The following is a 20,376-nucleotide window of genomic DNA, read 5'->3' on the forward strand; positions in this document are numbered from 1 at the left end:
TGGTGTAGATCTGGTTTAGATCTGGTGTAGATCTGGTGTAGTTCTGGTGTAGTTTTTATGTAGTCCTGGTGTAGTTCTGGTGTAGTCCTGGTGTAGTTCTGGTGTAGTTCTGGTGTAGATCTGGTGTAGTTCTGGTGTAGTTCTGGTGTAGTTCAGGTGTAGTTCTGGTGTAGTTCTGGTGTAGTTCTGGTGTAGTTCTGGTGTAGTTCTGGTGTAGTTCAGGTGTAGTTCTGGTGTAGTTCTGGTGTAGCTCTGGTGTAGTTCTGGTGTAGATCTGGTGTAGTTCTGGTGTAGTTCTGGTGTAGTTCTGGTGTAGTTCTGGTGTAGATCTGGTTTAGATCTGGTGTAGATCTGGTGTAGTTCTGGTGTAGTTTTTATGTAGTCCTGGTGTAGTTCTGGTGTAGTCCTGGTGTAGTTCTGGTGTAGTTCTGGTGTAGTTCTGGTGTAGCTCTGGTGTAGTTCTGGTGTAGTTCTGGTGTAGTTCTGGTGTAGTTCTGGTGTAGCTCTGGTGTAGATCTGGTGTAGCTCTGGTGTAGATCTGGTGTAGTTCTGGTGTAGTTCTGGTGTAGTTCAGGTGTAGTTCTGGTGTAGTTCTGATGTAGTGCTGGTGTTGTTCTGGTGTAGTTCTGGTGTAGTTCAGGTGTAGTTCTGGTGTAGTTCTAGTATAATGTTCTCTTCTTCTCTTCTTCTCCTCAGACGTGCCTTCAAACGGCCTTTACTTCCTCACATATGAAAACCTCAAGAACCTGCTGACTCCAGAGGGTCAAAGGTCAGTCACCGTGAAGATAAGAACCAGTAAATGAGTTCACAATGTGGACTTTAGTCTACTTTTCTGCACTATTGACCTTTATTTATGATTAAAAAAATCTGTGGAGAGTTTAGAGCTTCTCGGTGCTTCACATGTGTCTTCTGCCTCAGCGTGTCGGAGCTGAGCACTCCAAAGATCCTTCTGGCCGGTGGAGTCGCTGGGATCCTGAACTGGACCATCGCTTTGCCTCCGGACGTGCTCAAGTCCAACTTTCAGACAGGTCAGAGTCTCTTTGGTCAAATCATAAACTCCGGCAGACTCCGGCAGACTCCGGCAGACTCCGGCAGACTCCGGCAGACTCCGGCAGACTCCGGCAGACTCCGGCAGACTCCGGCAGACTCCGGCAGAGGAAAGAGTTGTTGGTTGTCACTTCTGATCCTGTTTCAGCTGCAGATGGGAAGTACAGAGGTCTGATGGACGTGATCCGGACTCTGCTGCGAGAGGAAGGACCTAAAGCGCTCTACAAGGGATTCAACGCCGTTTTCCTACGAGCCTTTCCTGCCAACGCTGTGAGTGACTAAACCAGGACTAAACCAGGACTAAACCAGGTCTAAACCAGGTCTAAACCAGGACTAAACCAGGACTAAACCAGGACTAAACCAGGACTAAACCAGGACTAAACCAGGTCTAAACCAGGTCTAAACCAGGACTAAACCAGGACTAAACCAGGACTAAACCAGGACTAAACCAGGTCTAAACCAGGTCCAAACCAGGACTAAACCAGGACTAAACCAGGACTAAACCAGGTCTAAACCAGGTCCAAACCAGGTCCAAACCAGGACTAAACCAGGACTAAACCAGGACTAAACCAGGTCTAAACCAGGTCCAAACCAGGACTAAACCAGGACTAAACCAGGACTAAACCAGGTCTAAACCAGGACTAAACCAGGACTAAACCAGAACTAAACCAGGACTAAACCTTGAAGTGTGCTCGTGTTTGTGGGTTCCAGGCCTGTTTCCTCGGGTTTGAGGCGGCGCTGAAGGCTCTGAACTGGGCCGCTCCGAGCTGGTGAACGCTGCTGTTTCCCTGACAACCAAAGACACGCACATGTTTTTATTGTGTTTTTATTGTTCATATTTTAGCTCTTTCTGTGAATAATGTTTGGTTTGCATATTTATGTTTTTCTTTTTAAGTGTTTCAGACGCGTCTGGTGTAAAAGCCACGAGAAATAAACTCTGAGCTGTTTTTGTATTTGTTATGTACAATTTATAAAGAGTCTAAAACCGGTCCAAACCGAGTCCAAACTGGGTCTAAACCGAGTCTAAACCCGGTCTAAACCCGATCTAAACCTGGTCTAAACCTGGTCTGAACAGTGTCTAAACCGAGTCTAAACCCGGTCTAAACCCGGTCTAAACCTGGTCTAAACAGGGTCTAAACCAGGACTAAACCCGGTCTAAACCCGGTCTAAACCTGGTCTAAACCTGGTCTAAACCTGGTCTGAACAGGGTCTAAACCGAGTCTAAACCCGGTCTAAACCCGGTCTAAACCTGGTCTAAACAGGGTCTAAACCAGGACTAAACCGAGTCTGAACCGGGTCTAAACCGGGTTTAAAGTGGGTCTAAACCAGGTCTAAACCAGGACTAAACCAGGCTTATCTAGTTCAAGTCCAAGACCAAACCAGCGTTAAATCAAGACTAAACCAAATATTAAGACTGCACACACACAAACAGAGAGACAAAAGTGGGACTAGACCAGGACTATAACAGGACCAAATCCAGACTTTGAAAGGGCTAAACTCTGCCTAGGCCCATAAAACCAGGTCTAAACCAGGTCTAAAACCAAGTCTAAACCAGGTCTAAACCAGGTCCAAACCAGGTTCAAACCAGGGCTAAACCAGGTTCAAACCAGGTCCAAACCAGGTCTAAACCAGGTCTAAAACCAAGTCTAAACCAGGTCTAAACCAGGTTCAAACCAGGTCCAAACCAGGTCTAAACCAGGTCTAAAACCAAGTCTAAACCAGGTCTAAACCAGGTTCAAACCAGGGCTAAACCAGGTTCAAACCAGGTCCAAACCAGGTCTAAACCAGGTCTAAAACCAAGTCTAAACCAGGTCTAAACCAGGTTCAAACCAGGTCCAAACCAGGTCTAAACCAGGTCTAAACCAGGTCTAAACCAGGTCTAAACCAGGACTAAACCAGGACTAAACCAGGTCTAAACCAGGTCTAGACCAAGTCTAAACCAGGTCTAAACCAGGTCCAAACCAGGTCTAAACCAGGTCTAAACCAGGTCTAAACCAGGTCTAAACCAGGACCAAACCAGGACTAAACCAGGTCTAAACCAGGTCTAGACCAAGTCTAAACCAGGTCTAAACCAGGTCCAAACCAGGTCTAAACCAGGTCTAATCCAGGTCTGAACCAGGACTAAACCAGGACTAAACCAGGACTAAACCAGGTCCAAACCAGGTCTAAACCAGGTCTAAACCAGGTCTAAACCAGGTCTAAACCAGGACTAAACCAGGACTAAACCAGGTCTAAACCAGGTCTAGACCAAGTCTAAACCAGGTCTAAACCAGGTCCAAACCAGGTCTAAACCAGGTCTAAACCAGGTCTAAACCAGGTCTAAACCAGGACTAAACCAGGACTAAACCAGGTCTAAACCAGGTCTAGACCAAGTCTAAACCAGGTCTAAACCAGGTCTAATCCAGGTCTGAACCAGGACTAAACCAGGACTAAACCAGGTCTAAACCAGGTCTAGACCAAGTCTAAACCAGGTCTAAACCAGGACTAAACCAGGTCTAAACCAGGTCTAGACCAAGTCTAAACCAGGACTGAACCAGGACTAAACCAGGTCTAAACCAGGTCTAATCCAGGTCTGAACCAGGACTAAACCAGGACTTAACCAGGACTGAACCCGAAAGGCGAAGCAGGCCTAAAACAGGATGCTTAATCTACAGTCCTAATGATGTATTTAAATGATACAAACGTGTGTTCATGATGTAAATAATCTAGAGGAGCTAAAGCAGTTACGGCTCGACCCGAGAGTGAAATCTGAAGAAAACTGGAGCATTTAAATATTATAAATGTTTTTTAAACTAAAGTCAAACATGATTTATTAATAGCCTACATTTTTTACAGCTATGTTATGTTTTTAGGTGTTACACTAAAAACTACAAACTACAAATGAATATCATGTTTAGTGGATAAAATTGTTTAAACAGATACAAACCATAAATGTACTTTTACAGCCTAAATATAAATCCTTCTCTAAACTAAACATAAAAAGTGGTCGTAGTAGTTCTAATTAAAACTAAATAAAGTGGAAATGCGCCTTACGTGCTTGAAAACAGCGCGCTCTGGCGGCTAAACGCGTGTTCTACATCAAAACTACACCTCCCACGATGCACTGCGCTTCCTGACCCGGAAGTGGTGGCCGAGCAGCAGCAACAGCGGCGACAGAAGTGAATGAGGTAAATATCACTTTAGTTTTGCGTTTTTAAGCCTGAAAAATCACCACGATCTTTGTAACAAGCAACACGATCATGTTTGTATTCATTTACCTTCGTTTTATGATTTTTACGTGTTTATTTGCGCTTCAGTTTTGACAGAACGTGATTAGAAGACGCGGCGATCACGTAAAACTGTTTTTGAGTCTCGAAACACGCGATTCTAGTTTTTGTCATATTTCTTTTGTGTTTTGTCTTGATAAACTGTAGAAAACACAATATATGATTTCACTTTGAAAAACCCTTCATAAACCGCAGACAGAAGCACGTTTCTGTCCTTTTGACCTTTTCAACTGGTTTGAACTGACCACAAACTCCTGAACATATTTGGAACATATGGATTATTATATAGTTTTTAATCATAACTAGAGTCATTTAGGGGCGTTTTTGTGCAACATACAACACTTTAAGTCAAACTGGCAATATTTTAGTCCTTGAAGTATGTTTTAGAACATTTCTGCCAAAACAAATATCATTTATGTCAAATCTGTTTCTTACGTTCAGACTCAAACTTATGATTATTTTACAAGTCGACTCGTCAAACCTTTAATTCTACTTTGAGAAGTACGAGGAAAGTATTTGAACTCCCTCTTATACATGATGGAGGCTCTGAAACGTTCATCGTCTGTGCATTTCCACAGTCTTTGTTTACAGTCAGAGGTCAGAGGTCAGATGTTTCCTGTGGTTCTGGACCAGGTTTAACTCACTGCAGCAGGACTTAGGCCACGCCTCCACACAGATCTTAGAGGTGTGGCTGAGCGACACAGACTTTCAGCTCCTCCAAAGATGTTCTATTGGATTTAGGCCTGAGACGGTTTGGGCCGATCCAGAACCTTCAGATGTTCTTACAGAGTACGGATGTCACAAATATAGTGAGGAGAAATATAGCAGCTTTTTTAACCACATCTTCATGGAGCTCCAGTCTGAGGTGAGATCTTCATGGAGCTCCAGTCTGAGGTGAGATCTTCATGGAGCTCCAGTCTGAGGTGAGATCTTCATGGAGCTCCAGTCTGAGGTGAGATCTTCATGGAGCTCCAGTCTGAGTGAGATCTTCATGGAGCTCCAGTCTGAGTGAGATCTCCATGGAGCTCCAGTCTGAGTGAGATCTTCATGGAGCTCCAGTCTGAGTGAGATCTTCATGGAGCTCCAGTCTGAGTGAGATCTTCATGGAGCTCCAGTCTGAGTGAGATCTCCATGGAGCTCCAGTCTGAGTGAGATCTCCATGGAGCTCCAGTCTGAGTGAGATCTTCATGGAGCTCCAGTCTGAGTGAGATCTTCATGGAGCTCCAGTCTGAGGTGAGATCTTCATGGAGCTCCAGTCTGAGTGAGATCTTCATGGAGCTCCAGTCTGAGTGAGATCTCCATGGAGTTCCAGTCTGAGGTGAGATCTTCATGGAGCTCCAGTCTGAGTGAGATCTTCATGGAGCTCCAGTCTGAGTGAGATCTTCATGGAGCTCCAGTCTGAGGTGAGATCTTCATGGAGCTCCAGTTCATGGAGCTCCAGTCTGAGTGAGATCTTCATGGAGCTCCAGTCTGAGGTGAGATCTTCATGGAGCTCCAGTCTGAGGTGAGATCTTCATGGAGCTCCAGTCTGAGGTGAGATCTCCATGGAGCTCCAGTCTGAGTGAGATCTTCATGGAGCTCCAGTCTGAGGTGAGATCTTCATGGAGCTCCAGTCTGAGGTGAGATCTTCATGGAGCTCCAGTCTGAGGTGAGATCTTCATGGAGCTCCAGTCTGAGTGAGATCTTCATGGAGCTCCAGTCTGAGGTGAGATCTTCATGGAGCTCCAGTCTGAGTGAGATCTTCATGGAGCTCCAGTCTGAGGTGAGATCTTCATGGAGCTCCAGTCTGAGTGAGATCTTCATGGAGCTCCACTCTGAGGTGAGATCTTCATGGAGCTCCACTCTGAGTGAGATCTTCATGGAGCTCCAGTCTGAGTGAGATCTTCATGGAGCTTCAGTCTGAGTGAGATCTTCATGGAGCTCCACTCTGAGTGAGATCTTCATGGAGCTCCACTCTGAGAGAGTGACATCATCTTTAGCCTCTTCCATGTTTTAACAATCGCTCCAACAGTTGCTCTTTCTTCACGAGCTGCTCAATCGCCCGTAGCTCTCTCCAGCCTTGTGGAGGTCTACACTTCAGTCTCTGGGGTCTGCTGACTGTTCTTTGGTCTTGTCCATGGCAGTGGGCGGAGTCTGTCTGATTTTGGGCTGGACAGGGGTCTTTATGCAGCTAACGAGCTCAAACAGAAGCTGCTCATTTAGATGAATAAGTGGAGCAGAGGCAGACTAACAGCTCTGAGGGAGACGGATGTTCAGATACTTATTGCAGCAATAACAAACAAACAGATTATTTAAAAATCCTAAAATGTGATTTCCGGTTTCTCTTTTAGTTTCTGTCTCTCACAGTGGAAACGCACCGACGATGTGGGAGAACTTGCAGGTGTTCAAATACTTTCCTCACTACATTTTTAACCAGATAAAGATTGAAATGTGGAGAATATTTGTTGAGAATATATGTGCAATTAAAGAAAATCAGAAATGGTTTATTCTTTTTGGACATTTAGAAGAAAAAACTCACAAAATGTCGTCATGTCTTAATCACAGAAACGATATAATAAAATAATATGGTCAGAATAACTCTCTGTTGTTGTTTGTGAGTGTCTCTGACGCGGGCGGCTCGTGGCCCTGAGGAGCAGCGCCGCGATGCCCCTGGAGGTGAAATGGCCGTTCCCACAGTGCCCCCTGCTGGCCTGGAGGCTCTCCGGCTCCGTGGTGATGGGGATGGTGGGCTCCTACGCCTACTTCTGGACCAGTGAGTGGCACGGGCCCCGAGGGGCACCGGGTCGTACACGAAGGCTTCTGAAACGTCACGTACCAACAAGATTTATCTCAATCGCATCGAAATCGCAACTGGCAAAGCACAAAACGGCAGAAAATCCAGTCGAATTCTGCAACAGTAGTTTAGATCTGCACAAACACGCTCTGCTCATGTTCATCTCGGTCTTTCTGCCTTTAAATGTGGACTTTGAACAGAATCCTACGACCGAAACATAAATCGCAACCGCAATTCTTGTTAAAGTCCCGATAAATGTTGTGCGGCTCTAATCGTCTCCTTTAAACTTCTTTGCTCAGGGTACATGAACCGCCTGACGGTCCATAACCGCGAGGCGCTGTTGGAGCTGGTGGACTCGCGGCCCTCGGACACGCCCCTCGTCACCCTGAGCAACCACCAATCGTGCATGGACGACCCGCACTTGTGGGGTAAAGCCCGGGGTTACTCCTCAGAAACTGCATGAACCCCACTTTTTATCCCTTTGTGAGATTTACTCATGCAAAACGGTAACATTAGCAACATTAGCTGCAACATTAGCAATAACAACAACAACAACAACAACAACAGACTGTGGTTTTGAGCCGAGGTCAGACTCTGGAGGAAGAAACTTGAATAATGGCACAGATTATTATTATTTTTTATTATGTATTATTATTTACTATTAGTATTATTACATATATATATATTTTAAATTATTTGTATTTATTCTTCTATTTGTATTTATGAATTAATTTACATTTTAAATATATACAAATAATGAACAAGAAACATGACCAAAGAGCAGCACAAAATAAATAAATAAATAAATAAATAAATAAATAAATAAATAAATAAATAAATAAATATAGCCGCAAGCGGCAATGATCGGCCCTCGCCACGCCACCGCCGCCACGCCGCAAGAGGAGGGGGCGCTAACGCGCCCCAATTGTCCTTTTATTACATCTACTGCTGAATCTGTGACGCTGTCACATCTTCTCCCCTTTGTTTTACCATCAAAAAGCAATTTTATTTTGAATTCTTGGCAAAATGTGCGGCTTTGCCGCACAGACACCGTGACTCTTTGAATAAAAATGTGGATAACTTTTGATGGTCCACACCTGAAGATGAGTCTCACCAAATTTCACATTGATAGGGCTGACGCCCTGGGAGGAGTTGGTGAAAGTCTAAAGTGTAAACATGTTCTGGTGATTTCCCCATTGGAATAACATGGGAGGTTTCGGTCATCGCTACAGCAAAGCCATAACAATTATGACATGGGTCTCATTGACTTTTTTGATGGGTTTGCCAAAATTGAGTTTTGTGTCAAATTTCAGATAATTTCACAAAACTAAACATTTAACCTCCATATAAAATCTGTAGGGGGCGCTGTGGCACCAAATTAATTAATTTCACTTCAAGTAGGTTTAGGGCAAAGAGTTTAACAACTGATTCTAATTTGACACAATTCGGACTTTATCTGCGCAAACGGCAGAAATGTATAATTTGGGAGATTTCTGAAATTCTTGCTACAGTTTGCGGCTTCGCCGCACAGAGACCGTGAGAGGTATCAATGTAATTTGGATAACTTTTGGTGTCCATTTTCACCAAATTTCAGCTTTTTAGAGCCAACGCCCTGGGAGGAGTTCGTAAAAGTATGACGGTTGGAAAAACTCCAGAGTCATGCTTAGCCATTTTTGAACCAATATGGCCGACATTTGGTTGGGCGGACGGCGTTGCCGTATGAATATTTTTTACTTCTCTTGTCACCATCTACCTCTGCGCCAAATTTCATGATTCTACGATCAGATCTTTTTTGGATCATTTCCTATCTCAATGCATTTTTGGTACATTTGGGGGCGCTGACGCGCCAATTTTTTTTATTTTAGAAAAGGGAAATAGCCAGAATGTAGAGAGGCACGATTTTTAGAGGTGTGAACATTTTTGTGACTTTTCGTCAATGTTCACTGGGTGAAAAAAAGGGGGGTTGGTCCCGAGAAGAAGAAAGAAGAAGAAAGAATAATATTCCGATGCGAAAACAATGTTTCCCATTTTTCAAATATCATAAACTATACATTTTCGGAAAGCGCTCGCGCTTTCCTACCTCATGGTATGGGTCCCTGGTCACTGACGGGTACTTTCGTTAATTTTGAGTGGGCTCCGCACACTTTGTGTTTTTGGCCCTCTATACAGTAATAATGTTCAATTTTTGCATTACATGCTTATATGCACGGAACATGCAAGAGATGGGGAACGTATTCGTGAGCTACTTAGCGCAAATGAGTGCCATCCCAATGTAAAGTGCTCGTTTAGTGCGCACTTTTGCACGGGCTTCGCCCGTTTACAACGGTAATGTTCCATTTTCCTACTACTAATTAGTATGCACGGGGCGTGCGTGAGTGAAGGAGTGCGTTAGTGAGTGTTTGGAAGTGGGCGTGCGCACTTTCGCAGCCGTGCTTCGCACGGCCTTACGAGATTAATAGGCCTCTCGCCAGCTTGTGGCGCTTGGGCCTAATAATGATAGAGACAATAAAATACAATATGACAAACATAAATAAAATGAAGTCTTGTCCAAAGTTCATCACATTTGTCCAAAACGGCGCAGATTGAACGTCTGTTTAGTTTATGTTCTCAAAGTCATTTTATTTTGAAAATATCAAATCCAAAATCCAGCTGGATCAATATGAGAAATGATTTTGTCTCGTCCTCGTGTGCGTGTGAACAGAGTTAAACTTGATTATATTATTATTACCATGGCAACGCTGTGTCACAGCAGACATCGTCGTCCCTGCAGTTCTATCATCACATGTTTTGTGTGTGACCTTTGACCCTCTCCACAGGCGTCCTCACGTTCAGACACTTGTGGCGCTACAGAAAGATGCGCTGGTGAGTAAACCGCACCAAAAACACTATTTACACCGAGATTTAACCCGAGATTGTCTCCAAACGCTTCTGCTAAACGTCTTAGAACTTGAACAGAACCAGCAAAACGCTTTTATTCTGAAGAAAAGAACTGAACCACCACCAACCGATTAATCGAGAGTTACTGCGCTAAATATTACAAAAAAAACAAAGTGTAAGAACGGGTAAAGGAGCCGCAGGAACCTTTTGTCGGTTTCCCTTTGGTTCCAGTTCAGAGAGAGAACCTTTTGTCGGTTTCCCTTTAGTTCCAGTTCAGAGCGGGAACCTTTTCCCTTTAGTTCCAGTTCAGAGAGGGAACCTTTTGTCAGTTTCCCTTTAGTTCCAGTTCAGGGAGAGAACCTTTTGTCGGTTTCCCTTTAGTTCCAGTTCAGAGAGAGAACCTTTTGTCAGTTTCCCTTTAGTTCCAGTTCAGGGAGAGAACCTTTTGTCGGTTTCCCTTTAGTTCCAGTTCAGAGAGAGAACCTTTTGTCAGTTTCCCTTTAGTTCCAGTTCAGGGAGAGAACCTTTTGTCGGTTTCCCTTTAGTTCCAGTTCAGAGAGAGAACCTTTTGTCAGTTTCCCTTTAGTTCCAGTTCAGAGAGAGAACCTTTTGTCGGTTTCCCTTTAGTTCCAGTTCAGAGAGAGAACCTTTTGTCGGTTTCCCTTTAGTTCCCGTTCAGAGCGGGGAACCTTTGTCAGAAACTCTTTTAAATTAGTTTTCAGACTGGTAGAAAGTGGCTCCACATAAGTCCCGCTCTTTAGTCGTGTAGCTGTACTTTTACTCGAGTACAAATGAAGTGAACTGCTCTTGTTCTCAGGACTCCGACTGCGTCCGACATCTGCTTCACTAAAGAGCTGTACTCCAAGTTCTTCAGTCGAGGCAAATGTGTTCCCGTCGTCAGAGGTCAGTTCTGTTCTTCTGCTGCTCCTGGGAAACATGGAAAACTATTAGAAAATGCATATGATGTAATATGTCCTTAAATAGTTCCTCCATAAAGCTCTTTTCTGATCTGAAATCTTTGGATATTCTTTAAGTTAGTACCGTATTTTCCGGACTATAAGTCGCACCAGCCAAAAAATGCATAATAGAGAAGAAAAAAAACATATCCAAGTCGCACTGGAGCATGAAATCCAGTTGCACGTGTGAAAGTAGCAAACAATATCACATATAAGTCACTCCAGTGTATAAGTATAAATATAAGTATAAGTCGTACCCAGGCCACAACTGTGAAAAAAGGTGCGACTAATGATCCGGAAAATACGGTATTCATTGACTCAATTTCAGCCAAAACGTAGATCTTTTAAATCGTTTCAACAAAACTCCCCCAAATCCAGGGCGATTACCAGTGACCTCACTCCTGTATCTGAATGTTTAAAGTGTGACATATCCTCATACGACATAACTCCCTCAAACCGGCGGTAAAGTCAATTTTCTCAAGAATAACTGCATTAACTTCCTGTTCACAAATCTCAGCCTCAGCAGTCGCCGGGAGAACGAGTGAACATGTTTCAAGGACAGCATCACGCTCTGAAGCGTTTCTGTCACAAATATGATCCACATGAACATTGAAATCACCTGTAATGACCAAACCATCAAAGTCTGTGCGACTGAAACGTCTCAGTAAAATCATCAGTCAAACGTTGTCAGTGCTGGAGAAGCTTGTGTAAAACAATGAAGAGAATGAGACCGTTTTAGCTCCATTTTAAAGGAGACAAACTCACATGATGAAAACACCCCAAAAGACAACCTGCGGGTCATTATTTCATCTCTAAAGACAGCACAGACTCCACCCCCTTTTTGTTTTCTCGTGTTTCAGATTCAAACTTAAAGTTGGGTGGAGCAGATTCTATCAGAACTACATTTCCTGTGTTTTTGTCGAGCCATGTTTCAGTTAAAAACATAAAATCAAGATTATAAGAAGAAATAAAATTATTAATTAAGAGAGATTTGTTACATAAGGATCTGACATTTAGCACAGCAAGTTTCAGACTAGTTTCAGTGAGACTGGGCTTTATCTTCTCACAGGGAATATGAATCACATTTCTCAGATCGGGCAGCTTGACTCGCATTTTGTTTTCCCATCTGTGTGATGTGACTACAGAAATAGCACTAGGGGGAGTTATTTTTAATCTTTTCACAGGGAATATGAATCAAATCGCTCAGATGTTGGTGCAAATTCAAAAGGGGCGGAAGTGTTTGCAGATTGTGAACCCCGCCCTAATTGATCCTTGATGGTTTTCTGCATCACATCATTTTCTGCGTCACTTCGTCACAGTTTGCTTTTCTTCTTCAGGCGACGGCGTTTACCAAAAAGGCATGGACTTTGTGCTGGGGCGACTGAACGAGGGCGAGTGGGTGCACATCTTTCCCGAAGGTATTTGAACATCAGAACCCGCTCTTTCCTTTTTCCCCCCACGTTCAAACGCCGCTTTATTTGGACGTCTTTTTCCGCTCCGTTTCCAGGGAAAGTGAACATGACCGAAGAACACATGCGATTGAAATGGGGTGAGTCTTCTTCCGTGGCGCCGCCGCGAAGACCCCAAGTGCGCGGTCGTCATGTTGTGTTTGTGTTTCAGGCGTGGGTCGGCTGGCGGCGGAATGCGCTCTGGATCCCGTCATTTTACCGCTGTGGCACGTCGGTGAGTTGAGATTTTCGAGTTTTTTAACCGAGTTCTGACGACGAATCGACCGTAAAACGTAATCGTAGTCGTGTTTTGATCATCCTGGTCATTATCTGGACTTAACGGGCTCTGAAACGCAGAGAAAGACGGCGGCGTTTTTCAATCGCAATGTCAAAAAGTAATCAACATTTGCCTCGATTTTCTCTTTATTCATAAATATAAAGGCCGTCACGCACCATATTTCAGTCTTTATTTGGTTCAAAATGTACCGTATTTTCCTGAGTATAAGTCGCACCAGCCAAAAAATGCATAATAGAGAAGAAAAAAACATATAATTCGCACTGGAGGATGAAATGTGGTTGAAATGTGTGAAAATAACAAATAATATCACATAAGTCGCTCCGGAGTATAAGTATATAAGTATAAATATAAGTATAAGTCGCACCCCGGCCAAAACTATGAAAAAATGTGCCACTTATAGTCCAGAAAATACGGTAAACAGCGTTACGCACTTTATTTGGTTAAAAATGTATTTAAAAGTCTTCATGCGCGAGAGAAATAACATTTTTGAATAATATCTACACTTACGTCACTGTTGTTTCCGATGAGGGATTTAGACACGTGAGCGCCCCCTGCTGTCACTAATCATAACATAAATACAGTGAAGCCTTTTGGTAACGTGACTGTTCGGCTAATGGTGCCGCGGGTTCGTCGTGAACACAACGGGTTCGCCCACTTACAAATTCTGGGATTTAAAGGGACGAGCGCGAACGAAGAGGATCCACGTCTTTAAACTTGGACAAAATATCCACAAATGTCCCTCGGGGCCGTAGTTGTCGTAGAAACGGCAAAAAGCCGAAAAAGAACGCGGTTTGTAACGAGCTGAAAGCGAGGACTTTGAAAATGCCGTGGACTCACTCCGGGTTCCACGATGGAGCGATGAAACTGACAAACGAACAAACATATTCTCATTGTTGTTCTTGTAATCCCTCATTCGTCCAGGCGTGTTCCATTCTTGATTGTTACAAAAGTATCATCGACATAGCGGAGCCACAGTTTTGGGGCTATGCCTGAGAATGAGGCCAGTGCCTTCTTCTCAAAGTGCTCTGGGTCCAGTTGGAGATGTTTCACTTTATCCACAAAGTTGTGCGTGTTTTCCACATGATGTATGGGGGAATTTGGTACATCATGTGGAAAACACGCACAACTTTGTGGATAAAGTGAAACATCTCCAACTGGAGCCAGATGACCTCATGGTTTCATATGATGTTGTGTCCCTGTTCACCTGCATCCCGACCTCTGATGCAGTAGCAGCAGTGAGGATCAGACTGCAGGAAGACACCACCCTACAGGAAAGGACCAAACTGACACCTGAACACATATGTAAACTGTTGGACATCTGTCTGAACACCACTTACTTTCAATTCCGGGGACAATTTTACAGACAGATTCATGGCTGTGCCATGGGCTCGCCCGTCTCTCCCATAGTGGCCAACCTGTACATGGAGCACTTTGAGAAGAAGGCACTGTCCTCATTCTCAGGCTCCGCCCCAAAACTGTGGCTCCGCTATGTCGATGATACTTTTGTAACAATTAAGAAACAAGAGCTGGAAACCTTCTCTGATCACATCAATGCGGTGGACCCACATATCAGGTTTACAAGAGAAGACGCTAAGGAGAATCGCTTGGCCTTTCTTGATTGTTCCACGATCAGAGGAGAGGACGGGAAACTCCAAATAGAAGTATATAGGAAACCTACACACACGGACCAGTATCTGCTCTTTGGCTCCAACCACCCACTACAGCACAAGCTGGGTGTGATCAGAACCTTACAACACAGAGCTCAAGGTGTTCTCACCAGCTCAGAGGGCAAGAAGAAAGAGGAAAAACATGTCCGAAATGCCCTCTCAGCCTGTGGTTACCCCGCTTGGGCTCTCAACAGAGTGAAGAGAACCAAGAAGCAGGACAAAAGGGAAACTGAACAGAGAAGGAAGGGTGTTTCTATCCCTTATGTGTCTGGCCTGTCGGAAAAACTGCAGAGAATTTTTAGACAACACGAAGTCCCTGTTTATTTTAAACCAGGAAACACTTTAAGACAAAAACTGGTTCACCCAAAGGACAAATTGCCGACTCAAGAACAGAGCAATGTAGTTTATTCGATCCAATGCAGTGAAGAAAGCTGTAAAGAACGGTACATAGGTGAGACTAAACAGCCTCTACACAAGAGGCTCTATCAGCACAGAAGAAATACTAGTTCAGGACCTCAGAGCGCCGTGCATCTCCATCTTGAAGCCTCTAATCACTCGTTTGAAGACGGTGAGGTGAAGGTTTTAAGCAGGAGAAAAGATGGTTTGAAAGAGGAGTCAAGGAAGCTATTTTTGTTAAAAAAGAAAGACCTTCTTTAAACAGAAATGGAGGGTTAAGATTTAATCTTCCTGTTATTTATAATGGTATACTGAACCCCTGGAAAGGTAGAGGACCAGGACCAGGACATTTAGATGCTAATCAGGTACTCAGGGTGGTTGAGCCAGGGTCTCACAAAGACAAAGAGGATTCTAACATCCCATTAAGATTCTGAATAGGCTCGGTAGATACAAGGGGGGAGTTTCTGTTGAAACAAACAACTCTTTCTACTTCAGGAAGGCTCCTCCCAATGGGCGGGTCTTACCACAGAACAGTATTAATATCGGAGTTCTCGATCTAAATTCTTTTATTGACAATGACTCTTGGATGAGAGTCGAAACGTCTATTTTTTCAAACTGAGTCCAGATGAAACAACTGAAGCTTTTTCTACTATTGTTGTTCTTGTTGTTGTTTGTTTTAGGTTTGAACGACGTTTTGCCCAACGAGACGCCGTACATTCCTCGGGCCGGAAAGGCAAGAAAAAACATTTAATGACTTCATAGTTTTGACTTTATTTGGTGCATTTTTACCGTTTTTTGCTGTTTGTGGAGAAAAGTGGAAAAATCTGTAGAAAATGACAGGAAGTGACATCACAGCAGGGACACAAAATAAACTATTTTTTTAAGTTTTGGCCCAGTGGTTGCTGGGTAATGTCCTACTGTGATGTCATCAATTACAAACGGGAAGTAAAATTATAAACCTAAAAAATTTGCAATTTTGTGAATTTTTAAGGATTTTTTCATTATGTTTTTATGTAAAATGATCCGCAACATTTAAAACTTAACAGCGTTTTAGTTCAGTGAGTCCGAACTGTCAGAGGCTTTAACAGGAAATACTTTGCAGGAGGTAAATATTTATCACAGTTTTACTTTAAGTTAAGTCGCAGTTTGTGAAGAAAATAGTTTAAAATGACAGGAAGTGGAGCTGAGTCCTTCTGTGATGTCATCAGTGTGCGACACAGTTTGAACCATGGTTGGACTAAATAAAGGTGTTTTATGGTCTTATTGTGTGTCAGATCAGAACTGTTGTGTCATTTATGTGGAGTTTGGCTCTTGTTTACAGTCTGGTTGCTATGGTAACGGAACACGGTGGAACACGGTGTCACACTGGTTGTCTCTCTTTTCTTGTGCTTCAGAGGATCACGGTTCTGGTGGGAAACCCGTTCAGCGTTAAAGACCTGGTGGAATCGCTCCGAGCTGAGAACAAGTCCCAGGTTTGTTTGAATCACGTCATGTCGGAGCGTCTCCTGTAGAGGCAGTGCTAAGCTGACCTGAGGGCTGTGCTGACCTGAGGGCTGTGCTGACCTGAGGGCTGAGCTGACCTGAGGGCTGTGCTGACCTGAGGGCTGAGCTGACCTGAGGGCTGAGCTGACCTGAGGGCTGAGCTGACCTGAGGGCTGAGCTGACCTGAGGGCTGTGCTGACCTGAGGGCTGTGCTGACCTGAGGGCTGAGCTGACCTGAGGGCTGAGCTGACCTGAGGGCTGAGCTGACCTGAGGGCTGTGCTGACCTGAGGGCTGTGCTGACCTGAGGGCTGAGCTGACCTGAGGGCTGTGCTGACCTGAGGGCTGTGCTGACCTGAGGGCTGAGCTGACCTGAGGGCTGTGCTGACCTGAGGGCTGAGCTGACCTGAGGGCTGAGCTGACCTGAGGGCTGAGCTGACCTGAGGGCTGTGCTGACCTGAGGGCTGTGCTGACCTGAGGGCTGAGCTGACCTGAGGGCTGTGCTGACCTGAGGGCTGTGCTGACCTGAGGGCTGTGCTGCAGGGTCAGAGGCAGAACAAGGTGGATTTGTTTTTCCTTTAAAAAATAAATGAGTAATAATAATAATTGGATATAAATCAGTGTTAATTTCTTTGATTTCGATGTCATATTTTTCTTTAGCTGTAAACAAAATAAAAAGTAATCATAAAAACTAAAGTTATGACAAAAGTAGATCTTTTTACTAATCTTTTGTCAGTAATAAAAACTAAACATGAATAAATTAAAGGCAATAGTTTGCGATATATTGAAATTTAGATCTTATCGTGAATGAAGCAAAAGTATTTGATAAAAAGTTATGTTTTTACCTTCAAATGAAGTAATAAGGTGCTTTTGTGACGAGTTTCACGTTTGTCTTATAATTAAACCTCGTAAATGTGTGATTATTTAGGTCACAATAACACGTTAAGAACTGAAATATAATAAACTGTGTATTTAGATATTTTAGAAGTGGTTTTAAGTTGATCTGTAGTAATAAAAATACATCTAAATATAAATTACGTTTTAATTTGGCTGTTTTTTGTCACCGTTTTACTTTATTTTGTCATTCAGACGGTTCAGTTTCATAAAGCTGGAGAAATAATCATGTGTTAGACGAGATTTTCATCATAATAATAAGACATTTGCCCTACCGTAGTTTCTGGAGTATAAGTCGCACCAAAGTATAAGTCGTACCAGCCAAAAAATGCATAAAAAAGAAGGGGGAAAAACATATATAAACATTAAGTGTGAGAATAACAAATAATATCACACATAAGTTGCTCCGGAGTATAAGTATGTAAGTATAAATACAGATATAAGTATAAGTCACACTCTGGCCAAAACTATGAAAAAAGGTGCAATTTATAATCCGGAAAATACGGTAAATAAACGCAAAATAAGTGAGATTATTGAGCCCTGGCAGATCATTTCACTTAATTCATGGACATTTTTGCCTAAATCAGGTGCATTTTTCGTGTTATCTGGTGTCATTTTGCTGCGCTTTAGTTTCCGGATCAAACCCTCTTGAAATATTGCGTGTAATGTTTTGCTTTTTTGATTTCTTCGCAGCTGGAGATGAGGAAGACCTTGACCGACTTTATTCAGGCCAAGTTTTGGAGTCTGAAACCTCAGGCTGAAGCTCTTCACCGACAAACGTGACTTTTACGGGACGCGACGGGCCGAGCTGGACCGTTCCGCCCCCTCACCGGACGCTCGCCGGTTCAGACCTAATCCCATGGCGCCGCCGGGCCGGACACACTGGGAAGGGCATCCGTGCTAAACAGAAAAGACGACGGACGAGTGGCTGTGGAGTCTCTAAACGTAGAAGAAGAAGTGAAATGTAAATAAAAGTACAGAAATGAATGAGTGGAAATGTTGCTGCAGCGTTTGATCAGATCCAAGTCGACGATTAAACAATATCGATCCTTAAAATGTCTCAATAAATTCTGTTTGTATTTGAGGTGAAAGAACATAATGGAGGCCGTGTTGGCACCAGTCCTGGTATCGGTGGTGTTTATTGGCACTGATATCGGTATCGGTATTGTTGTAGTATTACTCTGCATCGCTCTAGAACACACACTTTATAACGAAGACATTATTAAACCAAACATTTAGAAAAGGAACAGACCATTTCTGATTTTGGGCCATAATTCACTTTGAATTTAATTTATTAAAATATTTTAGTGATTGATTTTGGTTTTGAGTCGGATCGTGTTTGTGCTTCTCTGAAAACTGATAATTTTATGAAAATGATTCAGGTCAATAAACATCAGTCATTAGATGTTTGTTGTTTCATTTGAAGGACTAAACAAGGACTAAACCAGGACTAAACCAGGTCTAAACCAGGTCTAAACCAGGACTAAACCAGGTCTAAACCAAGACTAAACCAGGTCTAAACCAGGACTAAACCAGGTCTAAACCAGGTCTAAATCAGGTCTAAACCAGGACTAAACCAAGACTAAACCAGGACTAAACCAGGTCTAAAGCAGGACTAAACCAGGACTAAACCAGGTCTAAACCAAGACTAAACCAGGTCTAAACCAGGACTAAACCAGGTCTAAACCAAGACTAAACCAGGTCTAAACCAGGACTAAACCAGGTCTAAACCAGGTCTAAATCAGGTCTAAACCAGGACTAAACCAAGACTAAACCAGGACTAAACCAGGTCTAAAGCAGGACTAAACCAGGACTAAACCAGGACTAAACCAGGACTAAACCAGGACTAAACCAAGACTAAACCAGGACTAAACCAGGTCTAAACCAGGTCTAAACCAGGACTAAACCAAGACTAAACCAGGACTAAACCAGGTCTAAACCAGGACTAAACCAGGACTAAACAAGGACTAAACCAGGACTAAACCAGGTCTAAACCAGGACTAAACCAGGTCTAAACCAGGTCTAAATCAGGTCTAAACCAGGACTAAACCAAGACTAAACCAGGACTAAACCAGGTCTAAAGCAGGACTAAACCAGGACTAAACCAGGACTAAACCAGGACTAAACCAGGACTAAACCAAGACTAAACCAGGACTAAACCAGGTCTAAACCAGGTCTAAACCAGGACTAAACCAAGACTAAACCAGGACTAAACCAGGTCTAAACCAGGACTAAACCAGGACTAAACAAGGACTAAACCAGGACTAAACCAGGTCTAAACCAGGACTAAACCAGGTCTAAACCAGGTCTAAATCAGGTCTAAACCAGGACTAAACCAAGACTAAACCAGGACTAAACCAGGTCTAAAGCAGGACTAAACCAGGACTAAACCAGGACTAAACCAGGACTAAACCAGGACTAAACCAAGACTAAACCAGGTCTAAATCAGGTCTAAACCAGGACTAAACCAAGACTAAACCAGGACTAAACCAGGTCTAAAGCAGGTCTAAAGCAGGACTAAACCAGGACTAAACCAGGACTAAACCAAGACTAAACCAGGACTAAACCAGGTCTAAACCAGGTCTAAACCAGGACTAAACCAAGACTAAACCAGGACTAAACCAGGTCTAAACCAGGACTAAACCAGGACTAAACAAGGACTAAACCAGGACTAAACCAGGACTAAACCAGGTCTAAACCAGGTCTAAATCAGGTCTAAACCAGGACTAAACCAAGACTAAACCAGGACTAAACCAGGTCTAAAGCAGGACTAAACCAGGACTAAACCAGGACTAAACCAGGTCTAAACCAGGTCTAAACCAGGTCTAAACCAGGTCTAAACCAGGTCTAAACCAGGACTAAACCAGGACTAAACCAAGACTAAACCAGGACTAAACCAGGTCTAAACCAGGTCTAAACCAGGTCTAAACCAGGACTAAACCAAGACTAAACCAGGACTAAACCAGGTCTAAACCAGGACTAAACCAGGACTAAACAAGGACTAAACCAGGACTAAACCAGGTCTAAACCAGGACTAAACCAGGTCTAAACCAGGTCTAAACCAGGTCTAAACCAGGACTAAACCAGGTCTAAACCAGGACTAAACCAGGTCTAAACCAGGTCTAAACCAGGTCTAAACCAGGTCTAAACCAGGTCTAAACCAGGACTAAACCAGGTCTAAACCAGGACTAAACCAGGTCTAAACCAGGACTAAACCAGGTCTAAACCTGTTCCTGGTCCCTGCATCCTTTCCGCCTGTCTTTGATGCGGTCTC

At 43.4% G+C, this 20,376-nt stretch overlaps 2 protein-coding genes across 2 annotated transcripts in view; both read left to right on the forward strand.

Annotated features, from left to right (window-relative positions):
* The window catches only part of LOC140363565 (mitochondrial carnitine/acylcarnitine carrier protein), a 13,597-nt gene extending 11,728 nt beyond the window's left edge, over positions 1–1,869 (forward strand). Inside the window, exons 6-9 of the mRNA XM_072450199.1 lie at positions 697–769; positions 919–1,028; positions 1,196–1,317; positions 1,759–1,869. Coding sequence (XP_072306300.1) covers positions 697–769; positions 919–1,028; positions 1,196–1,317; positions 1,759–1,821 — 368 coding nt within the window. The 3' untranslated portion in view covers positions 1,822–1,869. The remainder of the gene's footprint in view (positions 1–696; positions 770–918; positions 1,029–1,195; positions 1,318–1,758) is intronic.
* Positions 1,870–4,149: 2,280 nt separating this feature from the next.
* tafazzin (tafazzin, phospholipid-lysophospholipid transacylase) lies at positions 4,150–18,458 on the forward strand. The gene is made up of 11 exons (XM_072448592.1): positions 4,150–4,214; positions 6,912–7,065; positions 7,386–7,514; positions 9,903–9,948; positions 10,781–10,866; positions 12,257–12,337; positions 12,427–12,468; positions 12,540–12,602; positions 15,409–15,461; positions 16,123–16,200; positions 17,796–18,458. The coding sequence occupies exons 2-11, from the start codon at positions 6,957–6,959 to the stop codon at positions 17,883–17,885; spliced, it is 777 nt and encodes a 258-aa protein (XP_072304693.1). The 5' UTR covers positions 4,150–4,214; positions 6,912–6,956; the 3' UTR covers positions 17,886–18,458.
* The last annotated feature ends 1,918 nt before the right edge of the window (positions 18,459–20,376 follow it).

Source organism: Eucyclogobius newberryi, unplaced genomic scaffold (assembly GCF_026437365.1).
Source record: "Eucyclogobius newberryi isolate DKJ021-1_F unplaced genomic scaffold, fEucNew1.0.hap1 SCAF_17, whole genome shotgun sequence".
In the NCBI taxonomy this organism is placed as follows: Eukaryota; Metazoa; Chordata; class Actinopteri; order Gobiiformes; family Gobiidae; genus Eucyclogobius; species Eucyclogobius newberryi.

What these genes read in the sequence shown, in the direction of transcription:
- tafazzin (XM_072448592.1), top strand. Translation starts at nt 6,957, where the DNA reads ATGCCCCTGGAGGTGAAATGGCCGTTCCCACAGTGCCCCCTGCTGGCC. An exon ending in ATGTGTTCCCGTCGTCAGAG is followed by an intron (nt 10,867 to 12,256) that starts GTCAGTTCTGTT and finishes TTTCTTCTTCAG; the next exon opens with GCGACGGCGTTTACCAAAAA. An exon ending in GAGCTGAGAACAAGTCCCAG is followed by an intron (nt 16,201 to 17,795) that starts GTTTGTTTGAAT and finishes ATTTCTTCGCAG; the next exon opens with CTGGAGATGAGGAAGACCTT.